General features: G+C 37.5%; 1 protein-coding gene across 1 annotated transcript; it reads left to right on the top strand.

Moving 5' to 3' along the window:
• Window positions 1-6,278: 6,278 nt before the first annotated feature.
• Window positions 6,279-25,351, top strand: LOC149832445 (proteasome subunit alpha type-2-like). Its single transcript, XM_090012458.1, has 11 exons — window positions 6,279-6,387; window positions 6,487-6,563; window positions 8,619-8,683; window positions 20,186-20,232; window positions 22,311-22,386; window positions 22,551-22,618; window positions 22,696-22,765; window positions 23,145-23,230; window positions 24,186-24,248; window positions 24,339-24,404; window positions 25,136-25,351. Exons 1-11 carry the CDS (start codon window positions 6,347-6,349, stop codon window positions 25,182-25,184), a joined length of 708 nt encoding a protein of 235 aa, XP_089868584.1. The 5' UTR covers window positions 6,279-6,346; the 3' UTR covers window positions 25,185-25,351.
• The last annotated feature ends 1,165 nt before the right edge of the window (window positions 25,352-26,516 follow it).

Below are 26,516 nucleotides of genomic sequence, written 5' to 3'. Positions count from 1 at the left end.
TGCTAGTTAAGGAAGAGTTAAAACTCTGAATGGATTCAAAGCCTTATAGGCGAAATGTTACCAGTGCATCTCTGGGGAAGCCCACCTATGTGAGTGTGACTGCAGTTTAAGAAATTGGGTTATTCCTAAAGTCACTCATGAAACAGGATTCAGGCGCATGGCCTTAACGCGTCGCTCATAAATATTACAACCAAAACCTTTATCATGTTGTTGCCAATTGACACTCCTAAACCAAAGGTTCAAGTTCAAGACTTCAGTTCACTTCGTTCCTGTGGGGGTAAAGTTAGTCAACTAAGGTAGTAGTTCGAACCGGAAGGTACCATTACTAAAAGCATGATATGTCCTACTGTAGATTATCTCATCTTGCATCTTGGTTTCCTCTCGTCTCATTCTTTGAATTTGTGGGAGAATGTTAGGTGCAAGAAGGGAGGGGTGAGGAAATTCCAAGAAGAAACGTGGGGTGTTTTTTCTTTTTTGGAAAAGTGGTTTTTATGACGTGGAATAGTCCCACATTGATCGTGTTTGAGTTTGTTGTGGGATTTATAATCCACATGTAAACTCTTACACTTGTTCCTGAGAACAAGAGGGTGTGATGACTACCACACACACACGCGCGCACCCGCAGTGCCATGTCGTGCCATGCCGTGTCGTGTCGGGCTCGGGTTCGGGTTCAGGTTTAGGTAATTGGCCCTTTAGGGCCATATCCAATCAAGATCAATGTATCTTTTTGCCCCGATTTTCTATTTTTCCTTGGATTATATAAAGGAAAAAGAGTCATGCCTTTTGGAACTGGTGACCCTTGGCAGAGTCACACCCGTTCAAAACTGGTGACCCTTGGAAGAGTCACACTTGTTCAAAACTGGTAACTCTTTGTAAGGGTCATGTCTATTCAAAATTGACAACTCTTCAAGAGTCATGTCCTTTCAAGCAGATCTCTTCCACGTCTATATAAACGTGGTTAGAGAGATTCCAAGGGGACGAATGTACACTCTATCATCTCTCTCTCTCTCTTGCTTTGCTAAAACTGTGAGGTCTGCAGTAGTAGTTCCTGAGGTTGTTTTCGAAGGGTGATCTACCATCAGCGTGCACCGATCCAGATCGTCGAGGCTATTGTATCCTGGGGGAAGGACGCCGGACCCTGTTTGCAGTGTATGCGGGGGTGAATATTCTCTAAGGGGAGTACTTTTGTACGCCTTAGCCGTTTACACAATATTAACATGCTTTTGTTGTTTATATTATGTTTTATGCATATGTTTGTTCATTTGCATATGTCTGGATTTTGGTATATGGTGGAACCCGACATGTTTGCTCCCTGTTATTGTTTCGATCGTCTGTTGATCATGATGTCTACACTGCTATATTTCCTTATTTGTATCATGTTTTATATCATGATGATGATTGTGAAACTGTGTGATCTGAAAATCGATCCAACAGTGGCATCATGCATCATCCATAGCTATTGTTGCATTTCTACGCATGTTTTAAAGATAAAAACTTTTATAGGAGATTTTTTTTTTGGCTATGAGAGTTTTTTATATGAAAAGTTTTTCAAAAAAAAGTTTTCACTTGTTTGTGTAGCACGAGAAAAACCGAGTTGGAAAATGTGAAAAAATGAGAGAGAAGAAGAGCAGGGTAGTGGTGGTGATGGTACAATGGTGGGTAGTGGTGGTGGTGAAAATTTAATGTAAAAATAAATATTCTCTTGGTACAAAACATTCCTCCACCCTTTTCATGGAGGAATGTCTCCTATCACAAAAAAGTACTTTTTAGAAAAACTCTGAGTGAAAATAGTCTCACTTGTTTGAAAGAGTTGAAAAATCATACCAATTTTTCCATTTTGCATCATTTTTTTACATCTTTCTCACTTTTAAATGTGTCTTTAGGTAGGAAAATAAAAAAAAAAATGAGAGAGGAGGAGGGTGGTGGTGATATGGATGATGGTAGTAGCGGTGAGATGGGTGGTGGAGAGTAAAAACAAATTCTCTTGGTAAAAAACATTCCTACGCAACCCTTATGGCGGAATGTTTTCTATAAAAAAGTGTACATTTTAAAAAACTCTCAAACAAAAAAGTTTCTCCAATTTAAAAGATTTGAAAAATCAGTAGTACTTTTATATTTTGCATCACTTTTCCTACATCTTTCCATACTGAGGGTGGTGGTTATCGATATGAGACTTAGTTGCATTCAATCAACGTTATCAATGTGAGACTTTGTTGCTCTAAGTCCGTTACAAAAGTGCACGCTACTTTATTGGATGGCACAAATCGACACCAACTCACGCAAAAATTGCTGATCACGACTCGTGCCTGCACTACTTGTAAATTCAAGAAGCAGAGCCCTGCTTTTAACAACGGATGGTAACAATCAGAATAAGCCCTTCCTCAAGTGTTCAAACATGAGTCATTCTTATGGCGAACCCAGACAAGTTCGATCTTATAATAGGCTCAACAAGGTATGTTCGTGTTGGCTTGTTTATATGGTTAATATTGGCTACTTATGAACTAAAAAAAAATATATCCATTTTTTGTTATCAAATGATATCCATGTGATCTACATGGTTTGTTTAGTAAAAATTTTTTTTTGAATCATATGATTATGACAAATAATTAGTTTTTTAAAGGGGTTAAAAAACCAATGACTCACAATTTGACAGAATTTCAAAACTCAAAAAATCACACATTTACATTAAAAAAACATGACCCACAGCTTGACCTGTAGCAAGCAAACCATGATGAACACATATATGTGGTTAGATTGTGTCGATACATGCAGTTATGATTTTTAGCTTATTAGTTTCTAACCTTCACTAGTATATAAAGAGAGAGAGAGAAGATGAGTCTTGGGGGCGGATGGGCATAAGATATCAATGATTAGAAACAATATCATTGAACGTAATCTTTTGAGTCAATTTAGCCTTATAGGTATGATCTATGTGGTCTGTTTGATTGATGAGGATTGACTTTTGAACTACTGGAATACACTAATTTTTTATGGCTTAAAATGTGTATTTTTTTTGTTGAAAAACAAGACCCAAGGGCCGATCTCTAACAAATTGACTTGAGCACATTTGCAGGTCGAGTGGATCAAAATGATTTCAACTCATTGATGCCATATATATAATTATATATGCGTGTGTAGAAAGAGAGCGAGAGAGCAAGAGCGAGAGTTTGTGTGTAAGTGGTAGCTGCCTACCACCAACCTACCAAGCTTTGAAAGAGATTTTTCTAAAACCTGACCATACAAATGTGATTTACATGCTTGATTTTATAAGAACGGATACTTTGATCATCGGATTCTAACATTCAAGTATGCTTTTATAAGATGTAAATATCCATGGTCTATAAGTTTAAAAAATATTTAATACTTAAAAAACAATTTCTTTATCAAAAAAGCATGTTTCAAGTATTATTTCATAACAAACGGCGATGCCAAACACATACACAAGGTCATATTTGCTAAAAACAATCCCAAAACACCTATTTACTGCTGATAGGCTGCCGATAGGCTCGAAAAGTGGTGTAAATGTATTTTATTAAAAAAAAGTGGTGTATATATAGCTCTTAGCATTTAATACTTAAAAATGCTAAGAGCTATGCTTTTATAAGGTCATATTTGCTTTTATAAGATGTAAATATCGATGGTCTATAAGATGGGATTCTAACATTCAAGTATGCTTTTATAAGATGTAAATATCGATGGTCTATAAGTTTAAAAAATATTTATTACTTAAAAAATAAATTCTTCATCAAAAAAGCATGTTTCAAGTATTATTTCATAACAAACGGCCATGCCAAACACATACACAAGGTCATATTTGCTAAAAACAATCCCAAAACACCTATTTACTGCTGATAGGCTGTCGATAGGCTCGAAAAGTGGTGTAAATGTATTTTCTTAAAAAAAAGTGGTGTATATATAGCTCTTAGCTGCCTACCCTTAACTTATTGGGCTTTGTAAGTTTTTTTTTTTTTTTTTTTTTAAATTTGACCATACAGATGTGATCTACATGCTTGGTTTTACAGGAATCGACTCTTGGATCGTCCAATTTTGACACACAAGTTTTTTTAAGTTTTAAAAACCAGTGGTGTATAAATTTTAAAAACATCCAATGCTTAAAAATATAATTTTATAAAAAAAAACATGATCTAAGTTTAGTTTTCTAGCAAATCAACCATGCCGAACACACCTGCAGGGTTAATTTTGCGAAAAACTATACAAAAACACCAACTCATTGGTGGTAGGCAGTTACCACCTTTCCTATATATATATATATATATATATATTGGATCACATGTTCTATACTATATAATGTGTTGTAAAGTATTTTTAGGCTTTATTTAATGTTACTTAACAACCTTATATATTATAAACTAAGCATAACATCTGTTTGCCGAACCTACTTTATGAGTTCAAACAAGATCTTTACAAGCCGAGCCATGGGCGACTGGGCTGGTCCCCATCCCTAATTCATGCAGTTTGACATAAGACCCAAATAGGCCACAAAGTTTGCATGCACAAACGTATATTTTGAAAATCTCTCAAATCAAATGGATCGGTTTTTGCCAAATTCGAGCGTATTCAACAAAGATGTCCGTTTAATTTTAAACTTGAACCTTTCTTTAAAAAAGAAATGTTAAACTTGAACCTGCTAATACCTGAACAGGTCGTATCTGAACCCATTAACCGACATATACCATAACCCAAACTCGGATATGAACAAAAAATAGTTGAATTTGGTTATAATTCTTAGACCCTATTAAAATTCGTGTCTAACCTGACTCTACCTGACGTGATACATAAACCCGTTAAACCATACGAGTCCATATTTCCCAGTTATACCTGTACTTTGATCTGAACCCAGACCCAACTTATTCTTTTAAACCTGATTCAGAATAGGGTCTTACAGGACCCCAGCCAATCGAACCCACTTACACCCCTAGATGTGACTAGGTCCCTGATCTTGTGGCTGTTTGTTCATGTAAATATATAAAAAAGTTATCAAACTTCTTTATACTCACATAATCGTGACCATATAAAATCACCCCATTTTGTTCTTCTGTTTCCCCCACAAAGAATACCTCTCTTTTCCTTTTTTTTTTCTTCTTATGTCATACAAAACTGGATCCAATCTCAAGTCTGTTGGATATAGTTATGTTCCGAATCGGATCATCTGCTTACAAAGTTACAATTTATATCCAAATTCCGGATCGACCACATTCCGTCCCGTATCCGACCCGCCGGCAGGACAACAGTTCCTTTCCCGCATTTCTTGCGTCGGAAGAAAAGATTCACAATAGTTCAATTTCATCTGCTTCGATACCCTTATTTCTCCACAAAATTACAGTAACGCCACTGTTACCGGCTGGCCATGCGCCAGTCGGTCTCGTGTATGGAACCAAGCCATTTTGTTGAGCAACTGAACTAAGAGAAAGCTGATCCGTTCACAGACATAACTCTCTTCATATGCGAACTAATTTTCCAACAAACTGCAGTAGACTGGATAGCCACTCAACTTGTTAATAAGCCTAGTACCAATCTCAAATCTGACTTGGGACTAATTTTTGGCTTGATCTATATTCAGGTCTAATGAACAATTGGGCTGGGAAGCAAGTCAAGATGGTTGTGGCTTGGCTGATGTTTAGCTCGTAAAGAACTTGTTCAAACTCGTAAAATAGAATTAACAAACTGAATATGAACAATGGGTATACAGCTCGTCTCGACGAATATAAACTTGTTAAGTAGTAAGAAATATGTTTCTAATATATTTTTCATGTATCTTTTTGTAATCTTATTTTTTTTAGCTCTAAAACAATGTATTTTTTTTATAAACAAGCCAGCTCGACCTCTACCCCCAAAGGGGTTGACGTAGTGGGGCAGAGCCTCAAGGTTTGATTCCCATGGGCCATGGCTGTCACCTCTCTGCTCAAGCCAATATTTGGCATAGGCCCCGAGGACATAGTTATGAGTCGTATGACAGGCTGAGCCAGCACGATCAGATCTTCGTGCACAGTGCGGTTTCTTCGGGTTATGAATAAAAAAAAGCCAGCTCGGCCTCGGCTACTTTAACTCGAGTAAATATGAGCTCCAACTCCTTGGTTCGTTGAACTCGTTTATTAGTCAATACTATCCAACCTGAAGGGTGACCTAGCAATTTCTAGAAAACTAGGGGCTTTTTGCTAGATACAATACAGAAAGAAATAACTCCTCTAATTCCCTATATGTCCTCTCCCATATAAGTTTGTCGTCTCCCTCGTGCTTTGTTTCTGAATCTCTCTCTCTCTCTCTCTCGATTCGTCGTCGCTCTTTCTCTGGCATTCTCGTTCTTCTCAATCTCTTTAGAGTTGCGATGGGAGACAGCCAGTATTCGTTTTCCCTCACCACGTTCAGGTGCGTACAATTCCGAACCCTAAAACCTTAGATCTTTCTTATACGTATTCGTACGCGTACGCCCTGTTCTTGATCGTATTCTCGTTCTTATCTATGCAGTCCGTCCGGTAAGCTAGTTCAAATCGAGCACGCTCTGATGGCCGTCGGATCTGGCCAGACCTCTCTCGGGATCAAAGGTACAAAGTCCTTCTCGTTCTTCTTCTTCTTGCTCGTTTGTTCACTCAGATCTTAGGGTTTTGCTTTATCACGTATATTTTCGATCAGTAGCTTGTCTCACCGATCTCGGTAGACGCAATACAGAAGATTAATTGATTCTATTCAGGGATTTATGGTCTCTTTAGTTGTATGTAAATGTTTATGGATCAATGATAAGCAGTTATTGTCAAAATGGCTTCGGTTGATTGATTGATGCGAGTTTCGTTGGGATAATAGGTTGTTTACTTTTGATTTAGGCAAAAAATGTAGGGTTTGTAGTAAGAAAAGATTGAATATTTGTAGCATTTTCTTGGAAATCAGGCAGAAGATTGAATTCTCTGGAAGGATTTCGGGGTCAATTGGGGAATAGAACTGGAAAAAACACTCAGACTGCTTAAATGCTTAATGTAACCTTGTTCCACAACGTCACAGTGAAGTATTTGAGCCGCGTGTTATTCGTGATCAAGTTGAAACTTGAAAGTCTTGGTCTTACCTGATTTATGCATGCCCATAAATCCCATGCAGTCAAATGAAATGGAGGGAACTATAAGGAGTCACGTGAAAGGAAAATTAACTGCGAAGAATCTAAACAAAGTATGCTAGAAACGCTTAAGATGGTTGTGACAGGCGTTGTGTCTCCAATCAATGTGCGCGACACTCAAGTAGAAGAATCTGCATACTTGAGCGAAACAGTAAACGTCAAATGTAAATGCATATACCTATTTTGCAAGGGATATACAGTGAAGCCAGAATGATTGTCCAAATAATAAACACAATAACAGTACCTATTTACTCAAGCTGTTGGTTGCTTTATGTGTGTTATACCATGAGAGAACCAGATCCTAAATATGCTACACACATTCTTCCTCGTTGGGTACGATGAGTTGTTGGAAAGTATTGGAAAGAAGTCGGACAATCTCCTTTTCTGGAAAACAGCTTAGAAGTGAGGCCTGAATTTTTGAGGACTACATATGGGAAATAGATGAAATGTCTGTCTTGAGCTGTCAAGCAGAGTGGGAAAAGAAAATATAGGCAACATAAAGTATGTTGTGTAGGATGTGAGCTTGTGTCATTGGAGAATCTTCAACTAGTGGCATAATGGAACATCTTGCTATATTATTGAAGCAAAGGATTATAATTGTTGCAGGTGCATTTATGCGAAGTTTGAAATTGACCTGATGCAAATGTTGCACTTTTCTTTTTTGGTAGGCAAAACAAAAGAAAGCGTTATTAGGACAAAAAAATAAAACAGTGGCAATCAATCACCATGGTGTGAAAAATACAATATTGGCAATGTAATCAGAGTCAAAATAGGCATGATTTTCCTCCTAGGAGGTGTAATTGTTTATTGCTGCTAAATCAAAGAAAAAGCTGCTGCATGATTTGTGTAGTCAAGAAGCAAAATACACAGTTTCTTTTATGGTAGTTTGTTTTATTGTTTCGATAAGTTCTTCATGAAGAAATTGGAGTTGGATATACTAGATTAGCTTTCTTATTTATCAGGCTTCCTGTCTGTCCTACCCTTTCCATCTCATTTTCATTCGCTGCTCTAATTGATCCTCTTTTGTGTTGCCTTTACCTCACAACTTTTACTTTCTTTATCATCCACTGCTTCCCATCTTCATGTACTGGATTATACACCGATTCTCTTTCATTTTATGAAGCGTTTTCATCTTGTCTTTAAATACTGATTGATCACAACATGAAAGGTGTAGATACATAAGATGGTCAACATAATCATTGTGCATCATAACTTGCATTATACAGATAAGAAAGTTCAACTTCTCCTTGAAAGATGTAGTTTATAAAGACAGAGTTGTTGTCGCATTTGTAATACACTCTTTGTATTCACATTAGCTGCAGTGTGTAACAAAACTGGGTGCATGTGCATATATTTGCTTTTATACACTTGTCTGCAGCTGTTATCTCTTTACTTTGTTTTTTGAAAGGACATGCATTATTGTTTTAAGCTCCAGGTTTTGGCTTTCCATTTGTTAGATAATGAGGCTCACAAGCTTTTATACTGTTGTTTGCAGCTGCTAACGGGGTTGTCATTGCCACTGAGAAGAAACTACCATCGATTTTAGTTGATGAGTCATCTGTAAGAATCTGACATTCTTACCAATGTTGTGTTGAATATCATGGAAATTTTTTTCTTTCACTTATAGCTCTGAATCAGCTTTCTCTAGGACAAGCATAACTGATAATTATTGAGTTTTACTTATTTATTCTAGCAGTTTGTTGGTTATTGATGCTAATCACCAGCATGGTTGTGCATGCCTTTTCTATGTTTTGCAGTAAAGGGTTTTTGGCATGTTTAACTGTCCTATGTTTTGGGTTCACATCTTCGCAAAACTTTTCTATTTAAGAAGTGTGCATAACTTCTAGTTGTTTCATGTTGGTCATTGGTGAAATACCATGGTCATTACAAACTGTCTTATTTTCTTACCTACAAGTATCTATTTCATGGTTAGCCTATTTATTTCTGATTAGCAAGAAGCAGTTGATTTTACACGATTTTGAAAGAGAAACTTCTATCCATGTGCTTTCATTATTACCTGGTCGTTAGACTGTTATCTAATTGTATCTGATACTTCTGTTCGAAGAAAGGAAAATTGAACAAGTGGAATGTTGGTAGGGATGTTTACATAAGTTTTTCATTTTGTCTGTTTTATTAAGATTAGTGATTTTATGACTCTATTCAGTTTGGTTTAGACTTTGCTCCTCAGGATGCATATACAGTTCTGTCAAGATTCTACAGAAGCAGCACTTTGATGTTATGCTAAATTCCAACACATGGTATAGCGTTAAGTTTTTCCATCTCAGATGCACAAACATTTTTAGGGACTGATTCTATGGATTTTGGAACCTACTATCAACTATGCGTTAAGTGTATGAAAGCAAATACTTGTGTTTATGTGACAAGGGTGCTTAAAGTAGTCATATGAGACACTTTTTTTTTGGTAGGAGGAGGGGGGCTCCACATAGTATGTACCCATAATGCACCCATATCTTTAAAGTACAATTTGCACCATTATTCTAAAGTTCTCTGGTGGACAATGATGAAGAAAGGTGTTTCTCTCAAGTACATTAGTATAATTAAAGATATGTATGAAGGAGTAGTAACCAATGTCCGCACTTGTGGAGGGGTGACAACCAATTTTCCTATAACAGTTGGGTTACATCAAGGATCTGCTTTAAGCCCTTTCCTATTTGTTATAGTGATGGATGAGCTTACGAGATCAATTCAAGAAAATGTGCCGTGGTGTATGTTGTTTGCTGATGATATTGTTTTGATTGATGAGTCTAGAGTTGGGGTTAATGCTAAGTTAGAATTATGGAGACAGACATTGGAAGCAAGAGGTTTTAAGTTGAGTAAAAGTAAGACAGAATACATGGAATGTCGATTTAGTAAGCAACGAAATAGAGATGGGAGTGTAGTGAAGCTTGGTGAGAAAGAAATACCGGTGGATGATTCTTTCAAATATTTGGGATCTATCATTCAAAAGTATGGAGAAATTGATGGAGATGTAAATCATAGGATAAAGGTTGGGTGGATGAAATGGAAGAGTGCAACTGGAGTGTTGTGCGATCGTAGAATGCCATTGCGGTTGAAGGGAAAGTTTTATAGGACGACTATTAGGCCCGCTTTACTATATGGTACGGAATGTTGGGCTGCCAAGAGACATCATATTCAAAAAATGAGTATAGCTGAGATGCGTATGCTGAGATGGATGTGTGAAAATACAATAAAAGATAAGATTCAGAACGGGGAGATACGTAAGAAGGTAGGCGTTGCACCCATTGAAAATAGGATGAGAGAGAATCGTTTTCGGTGGTTTGGACATATTCGACGAAGGCCTAATGATGCTCCAGTTAGAAGGATGGAGAAATGGGAAAATATATTAGTTAAAAGAGGTCGGGGTAGGCCTAGGAAGACATGGATGGAGGTGATAGGAAAGGATATGAATGCTTTGAACCTCACCGAGGACATGGCATTGGATAGAAATGAATGGAGGAGAAGGATTCATGTGGAAGACCCAGAATGATTTTCTTTGTTGGTTCATATCGCCGACCCCAATTGTTTTGGGATGAAGGCGTAGTTGTTGTTGTATTCTAAAGTTTATTACACTTAAATGACAAAGAAGTACAATCCCTTTTTCGGAAACATATAATATTTTTGATAGATTTTCTCTATACATAGAAGCAAAGAGATTATTGATGGATATTAACTTTTAAGATGTTAATCGCAAGAAACACAATGCTTCCTCAATCTTTCATTTGCCTATAGTCACCTAAGGCTTGTGCAATCTTTAATACCTCCTACACCCTAAATATGCTTTGGATTTAAAAAACAAGAAGATGCACAAATGTCAGCAGAAGTCATATTCTGATTCTTCACCAAGTATGGACACCTAGTGATAGTTTCTCTTTCCATTAAAATATAAATAGTGTTGGTCTATCTAGTTTTTTTTTTCTGGGTTGTTGATAGCAATTTTCAAGGCTTTGGCTCGAGCAAAGTTATATGCCAGTGGAATATTAGAAATCAGATCTGTGTTGAGCCTCAAACACATTAACCAAGAAAAGAAGAGGAGAGAAGAAGAATTAGGGCTGCAGCTTTCCCATGTTGGATCTTTTTTCTTAACTTGGGTTCCATTGGTTTCAAGTACTTATAGTACAACCAATTTTACATTAGGACAATAATACCCTTAAACAAATAAAACATACAAGAGAGTGGAAAAGGGTAATACAGTCCAGCACACATAGAAAGGAAAATACAAATATCGGACCAGATCTTGATCTGGTCCAGAATCATCACGTTCCAACAGCCTCCCTCAAGTTGTACATGTCTATCACCATGGACAACTTGGATTTGAGTAACCAAAACCTGTGCTTTGACAAACCTTTTGTAAATAGATCTGCAATCTGAAACTCAGTGTTAACGAACTTTGCTTCTAGTTCTCCATCCTCAATTTTGTTTCTGATGAAATGTTGATCAACCTCAATATGCTTTGTACGGCCATGATAGACAAGATTTAAAGATATCTTTATTGCACTCTGAATGTCGCAAAATACTTGGGAATCCTTTCTCCCACATCATTCAGCAAATATCTTATCCAAGCCAATTCTGACACATCTGCTGCCATGGATCTATATTCTGCCTCTATGTTTGATCTAGCCACAACTTTTTGTTTCTTACTGGACCAAGAAATAAGATTGCCATTAATGTATATACAATAATCAGAAACCGACCTGCGTTCGTCTGGATCTCCTGCCCAATCAGCATAAAAAAGGCCTTAACAACTAACATTCCTTTATCCTCACATTTTCAGTATTTTAAACTATCACCCAGGGTTCCTTTAAGTTATCTTAGAATTCGCTTTATAGCTTTCATATGAACATTTTTATGGCAATGCATGAATTGTGATACTTGATTCAGAGCATAAACAACATCCGGTCTAGTGAAAGTCAAATATTGTAAACCACCAACAATGCTTCTGAATTCAACATGATTCTGGTATGGCTCACCATCAAACATGCTAAGTTTGTGATGAATTGGACAAGGAGTTAGCAATTGTTTACACTCGGCCATACCTGTTTTCTTCAACACATATCAATAGTGTACTTATGCTGAGTCATAATTAATTCATTCTCCTTTCTGTCGACTTCAACACCAAGAAAATATTTCAGTACCCCTAAATCTTTCATTTTGAACCTTTTGTTTAGGAGGTCTTTCACCGATTGGATATGTGAATCTGAATTACCTGTGACAATTGTGTCATCCACATATATGAGAAGAATAGTAACGAAGTCCTTACCTTGTAAATGAATAGAGAATGATCCAAATGCTATGTAACAGGGATTCGGCTAGCAGGGTGCCGCACCCGTGTCGACGCGATGCGGGTGCGGTCAACCTGACCTTGGGTGCGTTGACCGCACCTAGGGTCATTTCGGTCCATTTTTTGGATTTTTTTTAAATTTGCCCTATGAAATGGGCTGCGGAATTTATAAAAAAATTCTTTGGGGGGGGAGGCTGCCCCCATATAACCCCGTGCCAGGGGAACCCCCCCCCTTCTATATATATATTACATTTTTGCCCCTGCCGCACCCCCGCCCCCGCACCCACACCCACACCCATATGACATAGTCCAAATGTGACCGACAAAAACCATGTTTTTGAATCTCAGAAGAGAAACTTTCAAACCAAGAACGAGATGCTTGTTTAAGCCCATAAATTGCTCTCTTTAACTTGTATACATATTTTTTAGCATCATTTTCAGCATACCTGATGGTTACTTTTTCCTTGAGCTCCTCACGTAGGAAGGCATTCTTGACATCGAGTTGACTTAGGGACCATCCATGATTTACAGCTAGGGATAAAATTATCCGAATTGTCCCCATTTTAACAAATGGGCTGAATGTTTCTTCATAATCAAGACCACATTCCTGTGTAAAATCTTTTTGCCACTAAGCGAGCCTTGTATTTATCAATGTTGTCATCTGGTTTACATTTAATTTTGTAGTCCCATTTAGATCCAACAACATTCTTTTCAAGTGGACGTTTCACTATATGCCAAGTCCCACATTCATGTAATGCATTCATTTCTTCATTCATTGCCTCTATCCATCGCTTATTTTGATAAGCTTCAATGAATGATTTAGGTTCAACTTGCTTTTGAATTTCTGTCAAGAAAATCTGGTGATCAGCCACCTTTGAATTGGATGTCGAACTCTGTCAGACTTTTTGATATCGGCTCATGGAGAGTTGTGACAACTTTGATTTTCAATAGGTTGCTGTTCCTGCTGTTCAGTATCCATTTGATTTAATGTTGACTTTCTTTGGTATACCATACCATCTTTATATCTACCTGGATGTGCCTCCACATTCCCATGATTTGTACTTGAGGTGACACCATCAATATTGACTGGATTATCACTAACATCTCCTGTACTGTGTGATATAAAGTCTCCAAGTATTCGATCACCATTGGCAAAAAGATCATTGCTCAACTAGGGTCTGGAGTATTCTCTCTTGAATATCACTTTCAAGATTTCTAGCAATGGGCTGAAATGATAATTCATCAAAAACAACATTTATGGAAGCATGAATGTTCTTTTTGTTGATATCAAAACATCAATAACCTTTGTGATAATAAGAATATCCAATAAATTTACAGATGTTAGCCTTTGGGTCAAATTTGTTTATGAGACTATCATCAATATGAGCATAACAAGTGCAACCATAAGCTCAAAAATAGTTATAATCATGATGCTTTTCATATAAGACGGAGAATGGAGATTTGATGTCAAGTAGTTGAAATTCCACTAGAGGGGGGGTGAATAGTGAAATATGATAATGATCGATAAAATAAAAATAATTAAGCAATAAGGCACAACACATAAAACACAGAAGTTATACTGGTTCGGTCAGTATCCAGACCTACATCCAGTCCCCAAGCAAACCACTTGAGATTTCCACTATAACATCCGAGTCATCGGATAAATAGTACAACACCCTCTTCCCAAGAGGTCTTCTTCTCTCAACAGAGAAGGGGCACACCCTCTTCCCAAGAGGTCTTCTTCTCTCAACAGAGAAGGGCAACACCCTCTTTCACAGAGGTCTACTTCTTTAAACAAAGAAGGAATACAGTGAATAACAGAGTTACAATACTTCCTATAGAACCTTCAGAATGATATGAATGCACGAATGAAGGATTCTCAGAATGATCTGTTTGTCACTCAGAGGATACTCTTTGTCAAAGAGCTGGACTTGACTTTTTCTCTTTTCTTTCTTTTTTTTTTCTCTTTCTTTTTCAAGGCTCTCTTTTCAAATCACGAATAGAAATTTTTCTCTTTGTAAGCTCACACATCTATTCCATTCCCTTGTTTGAATAGTTTATTTGAGTGTGTTTATATAGCTTATAAAAAGTAGTCGTTACATTTTGGAATTGTAACTTTTTGAAATGTGAAATGTTATGTCATTTCAAAAACATCTTTTAGAGAAGTTCGAGAATGCCTTTTTCCATAAAGGTGAAATAGAGGGTACACTAGTCGTTGTAATATTTTAGGTAATACATATTTTATGTAAAAAGTCTATTTCTTACAGTAGTACATTGAACGTTGGGTTGTAGTTTTGTCTTTATTCTAATTAATGATTTGAGGTACATTAGTACTTCTTTACTTTAAATGAGTGTAAGTACTATGAGTGCTTTGAGATATTTATTTGTACATAGTCATGTCAAGTGTTTTCTTTATGTTGTGTTTTTCAAAGTCTCCAGAGAGAATAAGGACCAAAAGAAGGTCAACATTCTATGGTTATGAAAAAAGGTAACTAGAGTCATTTCAAAAACATATTTTATTTGTTTTTCTTATGTAGTCGATTTTATGTTTTTGTCTTCTTCTTATATTCAAAATATTTCTTTAAAGAAGGAAACTAGAGTCTTTTCAAAAACATATTATATTTGTTTTCTCCATGTAGTCGATGTTATGTTTTTGTCTTTTTCCTACATTCCTTTTTTCATGTTGTCTTGTATATAGTATAAGGTACAATTATTATATGACAAAATATCTTTTTCATGAAAGGTTGTAAGAAGGTACAATTATTAGTTTTCAAAAAGGAGCTTTTTGAAACTATCGTATACTTTTATGATATAGTGTTTATGAATGAGTATGTAATATGCAATATGCAAGTTCCTGAAGGTTCTGTTACATATGACTCTAAAGAAGAAAAAAGTCTTCATCTTGAGGTAGCCGATCTCTTCATTTGAACTTTAGGAAAGCATGACTCATCAAGCTTTTTCTTCAAGGAGTATGATTGCACCATAGTTGTACTTGAACAGGAAGTCTCCATCCTTATTGGGTGAGATATCCTTGCATCAAATACTCGTTAGATTTATGGCAAAACATATTCAGTCATAATATAACATTTTTCAAGATGACATATTATCATATCATATAAAATCAAATGAGACAGTGTATCATATTATGTGACATCAAAACCGAATTTCTCAACAGTAGTTTCATGGGAAGACAATTTATAACATATACTGCTGAATGAAAGGCCTCTGTACATAACCAAAGGGGAACTTTTTCTTCGTGCATCATTGCCAAAGCACTCTCAAGTATATGACGATGTTTTCTCTCAGTGATCCCATTATAAGGGCATGAAACCCTTCGTGTAATTTTGTTATGTTGGAGATAGTCTACAAATTCCTTCGATGAATACTCTCCACCTCCATCACTTTGGAAGTTAACAATAGAAGCAACAAATTGATTTTTGACTATGATATGGAACATACGAAATATTTGGAATACTTCAAGTTTACATTTCATGAAATAGATCCACGTAAACCTGGAGTAACTGTCAATAAAGGTGACATGATATCGACTTTCAGAAGAAGAACTAACAAGAGCATGCCCCCAAATATCAAAATAAACAATCTCAAACAATTTAGATGCTCTTTTATTTAGAATATTAAAAGGTAAAATTTGACTTTTTGGCAGTTGACAACTAGGACAAAGAAAATCAATAATTTCAAAACTAAGACTTTGTTTAGGAATTAAACTGTCTTAAACTAACTTTTCAATAAAAGGACGACTACAATGAGCTAACCGACTATGCTAAACATTTGACTTATTTTCTTTGGATAAGGAACAAAATTCAGAAACAATCTTTATTGCAGGGGCAGTCAATACTTGAGACGGTCGTTCTTTGAAGATGTACATGTTATCAACACGTTCTCCCTCAACGAACGTCTTCTTCATGTGAAGATCCTTGACATATACCAAAGGAGTAAAAATACCACAAAGATTAGAATCATCGACAAGTTTGAAAACAGTAACAAGGTTTTTTGTAATATTGAGAGCTAATAAAACATTAGATAGATTAAGAGTACTAGAATGGGAAAGAGGTATAGAAGAGTTTTCAATATGTGATATTGGATGGTGAGTATCATCTCCAGTAATTATACTAGATTTTCCAGAATAAGGAACCAACATAGAAAGCTTATCCTCATCTCCTGTGATATGGCTAGCAGCTCCAGAATTAGTATATCATACTCCTTGATCATTCTGCTTCAAATTCAGCTCAGAAAGTGCTGTCAGAAGTAAATTCAGATCAGGTTTTGATTGTGAGGACTAACCTTCCAGTCTTTGACTCACTCATTGTCCTTTATTGTTTTGAATTCTGTTTTGACCTGAAAACTGATTATTTTGATTGTTATACCTGTCCCGGGCTGATCTTTCAGAACGGGGCATGTGCAGTGCAGAACTCTACTGAGTGAAAAATGCATCAAGTGTTGGAATGCGCGGTATGCGTTCACTTGATCAGTGACGTACGGTGGTAGCATGACATGCGATAAGCATCGATATCGTCGTTAGTGCATCGTTGTGTGACGGCACAAACGTGGAGCGTTGTTTGGTTAAGCAGTGCCAACGGATCAGAGGATGTTGCCTTTGGAGATTTGGTTAAGGACCTCTCGGCTTGCAAGAGCTCCCATGCGTAGTGGTTGGATGCACAGGGGTGCATGTGGATTAGGGTTAATTCCCTCAAGAATCATCTTAGGTGGTTCCAACCGAGTATGGTGACTCGGGGCTAGGCAAGTGAATGCCTAGGCGTCGACGAATGAGTCTGGGTGGTGCTCTTCGCTATGGTGTCCAATCTTCAACGAATATTTAGACTGGGGGCTGCAAGGTCTTGTTCCTTCAGTGACGAGGTTTTGCTATGTCGTGCACATGGAGCTGCAATACACTTCATGACACACAAGGCTAAGGCAAAGTTTGTGTCTCTTTCGGAAGTGATAGCTGATATGAGACGACTATGCACTAAGCGACATGGACTACATAGAATGCGCATTTGGAAATGTGCTTGATGTGCTTCCGCTAGGCAGTTGTGCACGGGGTGGTGCATAAGGCCAATGAAAATGAGCAAATGGAAACGTGTTGGTACGCGGCTTTTGGCCGTTAGGTTGGGCAACTTAGCGTGTCGTGGGTTTGCGAAGCATTCTATGCCCGTGATAGAGCGATAGATAGGCTTGCGGCGGTAAGGAAGGACCGTCGCGCTGCACTGACTTATTGAAAAAGTAAGCCCGTGACAGTACCAACAATGAGCTTTAATATGTTCAGGCCTTTTATAGAGGAAACAGGTGGGTGGACCACGTCCTTGGGGTAACGAGTTGCGACTACCCTGGGTCTTGCAAAATATGGTACGTTAGGAAGATGTAACAAACCGTGACCTCCATTGCCTCCCTGTTTCCCTGCACCACATGACCTCTATTTCATATCCATCCTTCCCATCCTCTTCCACAGTTGACATTAGTAGAGAGGATTCCATCATCATCTTTAGGGCATTCTCATATCCAAGAAGCTTGGCTTTCATAACATCCAACTTGGGTAACTCATCATGCTCTTGCAGAGTAGTGGAGATGATATGATATTCTGGTCCAAGGCCGATAAAAAGTTGTTCTACAATCTCTTTTTCAGGTATGTCTGCACCCACTAACGCAAGCTGGTCTGTAATATGTTTCATCTTGTTGAAGTATTCCATAATACTCATTGTTCCTTTGTTCACGCCATGGAACTGTCTTTTGAGATTCATGATGCGTGCCTCAGAAATTTGAGAATACGTATGGGCAAGGTGCACCCATAACTGTCCAACAGTGCAGTCATTTGGAATTCCCAAAAGTACCTCCTGTGACAATGTTGATGTAATGTATGCGAATAGTAGTGGTAGACACCACAACCCCTTTCTCATCTTTTTGTTGCCGGATGACGTTTTGGGGTGGGATCGAAATTGATCCGTCAAGGTGGCCTAAAAGATCATGACTCCGAATGAAAGGAATTATTTGGCGTTTCCAGGTGAGAAAATTAGAATTTGTTAACTTTTCAGACACAAGTTGCCCAAGGAAATTGACAGATAAAAGATTAGAAGTGAAATCCATGAGTGAAGAATACAGGAAAATAAAACAAGATCAAAGAATGCAACAGGAATTTCAATATATTGACGTCAGATCAAACATTTTTTTTACGTCGGATCTGATCGAAAATAAGGAATGATTCGTGAATCTAATTCAGTTCTAATTGTCGACAGTTCTGAATCAGTTTTCTTCAACAAAAAATCGTAAATTTTAATTCAGATCTGATTGACGTCAGATATGATCAACAATGAATACCGATCTTGAATTTTGATTCAGATCTGATCAACCACAAATGTTGATCTTTGAAGAAAGAGGAAGAAGAAGATACCAAGAAAAGAAGAAAGGAAAAAATAAGATCTGAGAAGAAATAAGGAAGAGGAAGAGACAGGAAGAAATAAAAGAAGAGAGAGAGACAGAGAGATCGGATGATAGATTTAGTCACCTTTGACGAAGCAATAGTGATCCTGATCAAGTATGCTCTAATACCATATTAGAAATCAGATCTGGGTTGAGCCTCAAACACATTAACCAAGAAAAGAAGAGGAGAGAAGAAGAATTAAGGCTACAGCTTTCCCACATTGAATCTTTTTCCTTAACGTGGGTTCCATTGGTTACAAATACTTATAGTACAACCAATTTTACATTAGGACAATAATACCCTTAAACAAATAAAACATACAAGAGAGTGGAAAAGGGTAATACAGTCCAGCACACATCCAGATCTGGTCCAGAATCATCACGTTCCAACATAAAGTATTGGATGAACATTGGTTTCCCAAAAAATAGATCAATGAAAGATTGATGCTCCTCGTTAAGCTGTCATGTTATGTGTGAGAGGTATTCCATGACATTGATGTGTCTAAAAAATTACTATTCTTAAATACAAGTTGACGGGCTAACATCTAAGAGTAACTTCTAAATCACTGTATATGTGTGTGTTCTCAATGGTATGAAAACAATTACTCGTTTCTTATTTTTATCCCACCCATAGGAGCTTGTTTGCTTCATTTCCTCTTTGCCATCTGAATGAATCATCCTAATGATTTGAATCTTTCCATGTGATGGCCTAGATATCACCTGGGAGCATAGTGTGTGGTGCTTATGTAAGTTTTAAACAGTATTTGCTGTGAAAGTGCTTAAGGAAATATGGCAACAGTAAGTAGCCAGAAAAGAGTATGGGCCAGCCTGGTCATAGTTAATGGAAATAATGCTTGTAAAGTAGGTTGGCAGATGTTTGTAGTTTTCTGTTTTGGATACTGTAGGACAGTACCTCTTCAATGTTTACATAGTGCTTCCTGTAGGGTGCTCGAGGCAGGTGCATTGAGAGTTCTGTCATCTGGCTATTTCAACACAAATTTTTGGAATGAAGAGAAGGATGTCTGTCCTTGGAGATTTGTTTAATCTAAATCTCTTTTGGTAGTCCTTAAATTCTTATTTGTGTTACCAAATTCCAGGTTGGCTGGGTGGGCCTTAAGCAATTTTGGATAGGCAAACAAAAGATTATTAGCATCAAATTTCACTATAAACATATAGCTCTCTCATTAGTGATTGCATATTCTAACAGTTTTTTGTCATTTTTGGCATGAATTGACAGTTGTAGAAGTTTTCTTTGGCTGCTCTTGGAGTGTTTGACATACTTTTTCTTATAGATTTTAGTAACAATATGATTTTAAACTTCATCCTGTCAGGTACAAAAGATTCAGCTTTTGACAGAAAATATTGGAGTTGTTTACAGGTAACTTTGCCCATCTTTCTGCAATTCTGAAAGTTAGGGGTTTTAGTACCTTTAGCATTCCATGCATATACTGTGTGTGTTTGTGTGGAAAAAATAGTTTACGCATGGTTTTTCATCATTAGTCTTTAATTAATTGATCTATGTAGAATATTTGGCACAAGGGTTGCTTATGTCTCACAAGGCCATGGTACAATAAGATAAGCGATAATATGCATGTTAACTGTGATGTTGAAGGTCAATAAAATTTTGTTACCTTAGTGTATGGAGCTAAGCTTTTTGATTCTGGTGCCATTTAAATTGATGCTGCTGATGTTTCTCGGATTCTTCAAATTTTATGAATATACTCATAGGCATTGGTTTAGTTTCTTCAACATGAAAGCTTTCCTTCTAATTTTGAAATTAAGAACAAATGAAAAAAGCGGCTATCAGCAAGTTTTGACTTCACTAGTTGCTTAATGAGGGCTAGTTCAATGTTTTGAACTCCTAAGTGAGATAAACTTTGATGATAATTGGTGTTTTTGCAATGTTAGCATATCCTTCTATGCCCTGATGAACTGTTTTATGTCAAATGTGGCAAGATGGAATAGTTGTGAACTATGTCACAGGGACTCGGCAAAGCAGGTGCCGCACCCGCGTCGACGCGACTCGACGCGGGTGCGCGTGCGGGTGCGGTCAACACGACCCTGGGTGCGGTCAACGCACCCAGGGTCATTTTGATACATTTTTTTGATTTTTTTTTTTAGTTTGCCCTATGAAATGGTACAAGGGTGATTCTTTGGACAAATCAGAGGTGCCGGAAAAATGCAAAGGGTGTTTTGGAAGGGGTGTTGTTTTAGAGTTGATACCTGGGGATTTGAAGGCAATAGGAAAAGGTTGCAGTAGCTCCTGCTGCAACTGCACTACCAGGGACATCGTATAAATCGCTCAACCTGCCCTCACTGTTATAAAAGGTGGGGCTGTTGTCACAACGGGAGAAGGGAGGCATCCTAAAGGGGAACGCGTCGGTGCGAGACAGCTTTTGAGGCGCCGGACTAATACCTTCCCTCTCTTCAGCTCTCCTTTGAAGCCACCAACCTAAAGGGAATCATTCACGGCCAAGGCTGTTGCTGCTGCGCCTGCAAAGCTCCCTGCTGTGCCTGCGCTACTACTGCCCGTCTCTGATGCGCAACCAATCTCCCCACATGCTTCCAACATTCGGCCTTTGGGACAAATTAGTAAAGCTAACGTTGCTGCCCCTTATTACTTCAAATCACATCACATTAACCCTTTACATGTCTCGAGTGTTGCACCCAACCAGGGTTGGGGACTCTAACCAAAGTTCCTTCACGTGATGCACTAACTAATTGCCCCCAACTAGTCTCCCCTCCACTTCCAGAAGGAAAAAGCGCAAAACACAAAATCCCCTCCACTTCACGTGATGCACTGACATTTATTATATGTCATAAAGAACTGACATATCTTATTATATGTCATAAAGAAATCTAAAAATGTAAAAGTAGAAAAGATGGCTGGAGGCGGTACAATCCCTATTGTGGGTAATAAGATATAGAACGGCCTTGCCCAGGACCCGCGTCGGGGGAACCCGGACCCCTTATATATATATATATATATATATTTTTTTTTTAAAATTTTTTTTTGCCGCACCCCCGCACCCGGGTTTTTTGGAAGTGCCGAATCCCCGCACCCGCACCCGCACCCGCACCCGCACCCATGTGACTTAGGTTGTGAAGAATATCATGATCATTGTAGATAAATGTTCTGTTTAATGTTCTTTGTAATTGATGTTCAGGGATGCAGATCTATTGAGTTTGAGAGGTGATTGTTGTTGGGAGTGCATCCACAACTTCTATCTTGCTTTATTAGTGTTACTGTGTCTCTGTGTTTCACATTGAGGAAAAGTAAAATGCTTATTCCTACGTGAGCTTTTTCTTGCTTTTAAAGACATATTTCTTGTCAACTAAAAAATGCGAACCTCCTGCATTATGGCATCGTGAAATATATTCCTTTTCCACTTCTCTGTACATGCAGTTGTAGTTGATATACCTCTAATAAAGCACTGGTTTCTTCTTTGTGTACAGTGGGATGGGCCCGGACTTTCGAGTTTTAGTTCGGAAAAGTAGGAAGCAAGCACAACAATATTACAGACTGTATAAAGTAATCATATGGCATTTCCTTTGTTTATGCAACCTTTTCTTTAAGTTAGTTTTTACTACATTCACAAAACAATTAGTACTTACGTGTGTATGGAGTTGCCTGTTGTAGCTAGAACACAAAAATGAGAAAAATCCCTTATGCAACTTCTGATTTAACAATTGTAGGAGACTATTCCTGTTACACAACTTGTGAGGGAAACTGCAGCTGTCATGCAGGAATTTACTCAATCTGGGTAACTAGCTTGTAACCCTATGGGGTTGTGTTCCTATTTATAAATTGCTGTCTTGATGGCCTCATGCTTGATTGCAGTGGCGTGAGACCGTTTGGAGTTTCATTGCTTGCTGCTGGATATGATGACAATGGCCCACAACTTTACCAGGTACGCAGCTTAGCATCTGATGGATTTCTGTCGCTTGGTTAGTGGTGTCATACGTGAACCCTCATTTCTGACAAAGCTAGTTTGTAAAGTTTAAATTGACCCCATGGAAAATATTGGACACTAGTCCAATTATTGCTATGAAGTTTTTGATGTCTGTGGTACGAATTCCATTTTCTCCTTATGTAACAGGCATGCTTGCTTCTCAGCTTATATACATTCCCCACTCTCTCTCTCTCTTCATATGACTATAAATTCTGCCTTGTGCATTATTCACTATTTCAAGTATTCTTACCTGTAAACCCTTGATACTTTCATGGGTGCTCTTTGCTTCTTACTTTTGGCTGGTAAACCCTTTGAGTTCTCTTTTCTTTGGTTGTAGGTGGATCCATCAGGTTCATATTTCTCTTGGAAAGCATCTGCCATGGGAAAGAATGTTTCCAACGCAAAGACTTTTCTTGAGAAAAGGTAACTTATTTTCTATGTATTTTACTTTTGTAAGTTAGTGATGGTTCTGTAAACACAAGATGGAGGAATATATGCAGAATCAAACCATTTATGGTAAGAAACTTGGACAAGAAAGAGATTGTCATTAAGCTAGTCCCATGAGCACAATTCAACATACCAAGTTGACGAAATATCGACTTGGTTATGTGACCAAACTTGATGAGCCTTTTGTCTATTTTCTGCGAAATAATAAAGGCCATATACTTTCACCGTGCTACTGTAAATTCCCAAAGCCATCCTTGATGCAGTCCATACTCCCTCCCAAGCATGTCTACTAGTGGAGCTCTGACACAGAATCATCATGAATGTCCTGTGTGTCTCCCCTACTTTCTTTCACTATGTAACAAAAGCTACATAACTTTCTGCTGCTTTCAATCACCCTTGGGCATGATATTTACTCTACTTCATGATCGATGCCCCAGTCTAGTTCCATCTGCCCATGTGGCTGTATATTAAGCATTGGTTTATTTCCACTGGTTACTTGGGTTTGTCTGAAAGCCAGCCGTGTCAGGGGTTTGTAACTTGGTAGTCCACTAGTTTGATTCAAGAGATGACACCCATGAGTTTTGAACCTAGACCGCGTGCCCCCATCCCACTACACCAACCCCCTTTGGGGTCTAACCATTCGAGTTTAAAAAATAAAATCTGATAGGTGTCTGATGTGGCCTTTAAGGTGTCATGAGTTTCTCTTCAGATCTTCTTCACTCTTCTGTTAGCTCTAAAACAATCCTGATTATGTAAAATGATAATATAGCATGATAGTAACTTGATTCTTCTGTTCTGTTTGTGGATCATTGTGTCACTACACAATCCAAATCCCAATTTTTTTTGACATGCTATTCTTTTTGTGCTTTTTAGATGCTTAGAAAAGTTGATCCAAAGTTGTGATCGTGTTAATTTCTATCCATTTGAGCAGGTATACAGATGACATGGAGCTGGATGATGCTGTACATACCGCCATATTGACTCTAAAAGAAGGGTGTGCATGATAAGAATGCCTGCTATGCAAATATTTATTTGGATTCTTGCTATTCTGGACTTACCTGCTATATTTTTGCACTCTCTGTAGGTTTGAAGGCCAAATTTCTGGTAAAAATATTGAGATTGGTATAATTGGTGCTGACCGAAAATTCAGGTAGATTGTTGTTTGCCTGTGATTTTCCGAGTATGATGTGAATATGTTCCTTTTCTTCGTGTATATCTTAACAACCTGACCTGAATGCCCTTCCCAATTCCCACATGATATGGCCCTCAAGTAGTTGCATGAACCATAATGTTGCATAAACGTTGTCATTTTCCTGATATATTATGGTGTGGTGCACCTCGGGCAGCAGACATTACACAAATTCATGCATCTATTCACATACAAACATGGCTAATTCAAGATTGTGTGATGCCCCTCGGATAGGAGACATCACACCAATTCTTTATCTCTTCACATCCAAACATGGCAAATTCAAGATTTGCATATCGTGTTAATGTAGAATCTTTGTGTGAAGTTCTTTTGAGGCCACTCCTTGCCCCCCCTGCTATGAAGCCTTTGTTTATGCTATGGTTTTTTTACATGGTGAAAAGATCAGGTGCCATATGATTGGCACAAAATTTTTGTGCCTTATGCACCTGATCATCCTTCATCTTGAGGATAGGGTCTGTCAGTTGTGATGGAGGGCGATCAGGTGCCTAGGGCACAAATTTTGTGCCATGTGATGGCACCTGATTCGGACTCTTACATGCTTGTGCATACTCATGCGGTCATGCATTATCCCGTCCGTGTAGGCATGCACACACACACATGAATGCATACTCATGTCGCTACACTTTTAGTTGGAATTCCAACTGACCGGTTCTGTCAATGTGCTGATGCAGAGTGCTGAAACCATCTGAAATTGATGATTATCTTGCAGAAGTTGAGTAGACGAGTTTCTTTGCTCTTGTTCATCTGTTTTTTTTTTTCGTTGGATCGTTTGTCAGAAGATGGTCATAAATGCTCTTTCATTCAAAAGATAGTTAGAATTGCTAAATTGTTGCTCCACTTACCTGGTTTACACATTTTCCTGTTATATTAGAGAAATTTATCATCTAGTTTTTTTCTTGTCTTAGTTTTTTATTTGCGGGGCTGAGTATCCTTAGGTTTTACATCTGAGGGACGCTTGAGGTCCCTGATGGTGCGTTTGATGGCGCATCCAAGATTGGATGAAACAGCTGAACATAACAGACAACACATGTTCTCTGTTCTTTAACAATTGTATTACATCCAGCATTTGTTTTGACTGGACATGAAATTGTGTTCCTAGTGTCCGAAGTTTGATTTTTACTTTGTGCGAACAACTTGGACACATTTTGGTAATGGGGTCAGATAACTTTTTTTTTTTTTAAGATTCGCCTTAACGTGTTTATTTTGGATTTTATCTTTGGATATGGATCTCAAATCGGATCTGAATACCAAAAAATGTTTAAAATTTTTGTTGTTTGTTGAGAAAAATAAGAATTGATATTATTTTGATATGTAAATACTCTAATCAGTGTCATATTGGATCTAATTACGAAAGTTTATCAAAAAATTATGAATTTTATCCCTGAATATGGATATCAAATTGGATCCAAGTGCTAAAAAGTGTTTAAAATTTGAGAAAAAATTAAGAATTCATGTTTTTATATACAAATGTAAAAATCATAAATAAATTATAAAACTTTAAAATGTAAGTAAATAAATCTTAAATAAACCAAAAAACCCTAAATTATAATTAAAATAAATCATTAAATAAAAAACCACAAAAGTAAATATAAAAACCCTAATTAAAATATTTTGATTCAAAGCCCTAATCAAATTAACTATATTAAGCTTAATTTAAGAACACATTTTATTCAAAGCCTTAGTCAAAGAAACCAAAGAAAAAATTCTAATCAAATCAAAGAAAAACCTTAATCAAACTAATTAATAAGTCTTAATTAAAAAAATTGATTCAAAGCTTTAAACAATGCTCTAATCAAAGCCCTAGTCAGAGAAGAAGAGTACAGAGAGAGAGAGAGAGAGAGAGAGAGAGAGAGACCAGGGTGCTGTCAGAGTGGGATGCTGCTATCTGCACACGTGAGAGAGACCAGGGTGCCATTGTGCAGGAAGCTGCTGGCCTTTCGCCGGTGGCCTCGCTGTCTGGTCACTACCCATGGGTGTGAGAGAGGGCTAGGGGTAGACCCCCTCCCCGACATTTTTATTATATTATTTTATGTTTTTTTATATTCTGTTTTC

Source organism: Nuphar pumila, chromosome 7 (assembly GCF_984573655.1).
Source record: "Nuphar pumila chromosome 7, dmNupPumi1.hap1.1, whole genome shotgun sequence".
In the NCBI taxonomy this organism is placed as follows: domain Eukaryota; kingdom Viridiplantae; phylum Streptophyta; class Magnoliopsida; order Nymphaeales; family Nymphaeaceae; genus Nuphar; species Nuphar pumila.
The sequence above is the reverse complement of the archived record's forward strand: the minus strand, read 5'-3'. Positions and strand labels throughout refer to the sequence as shown.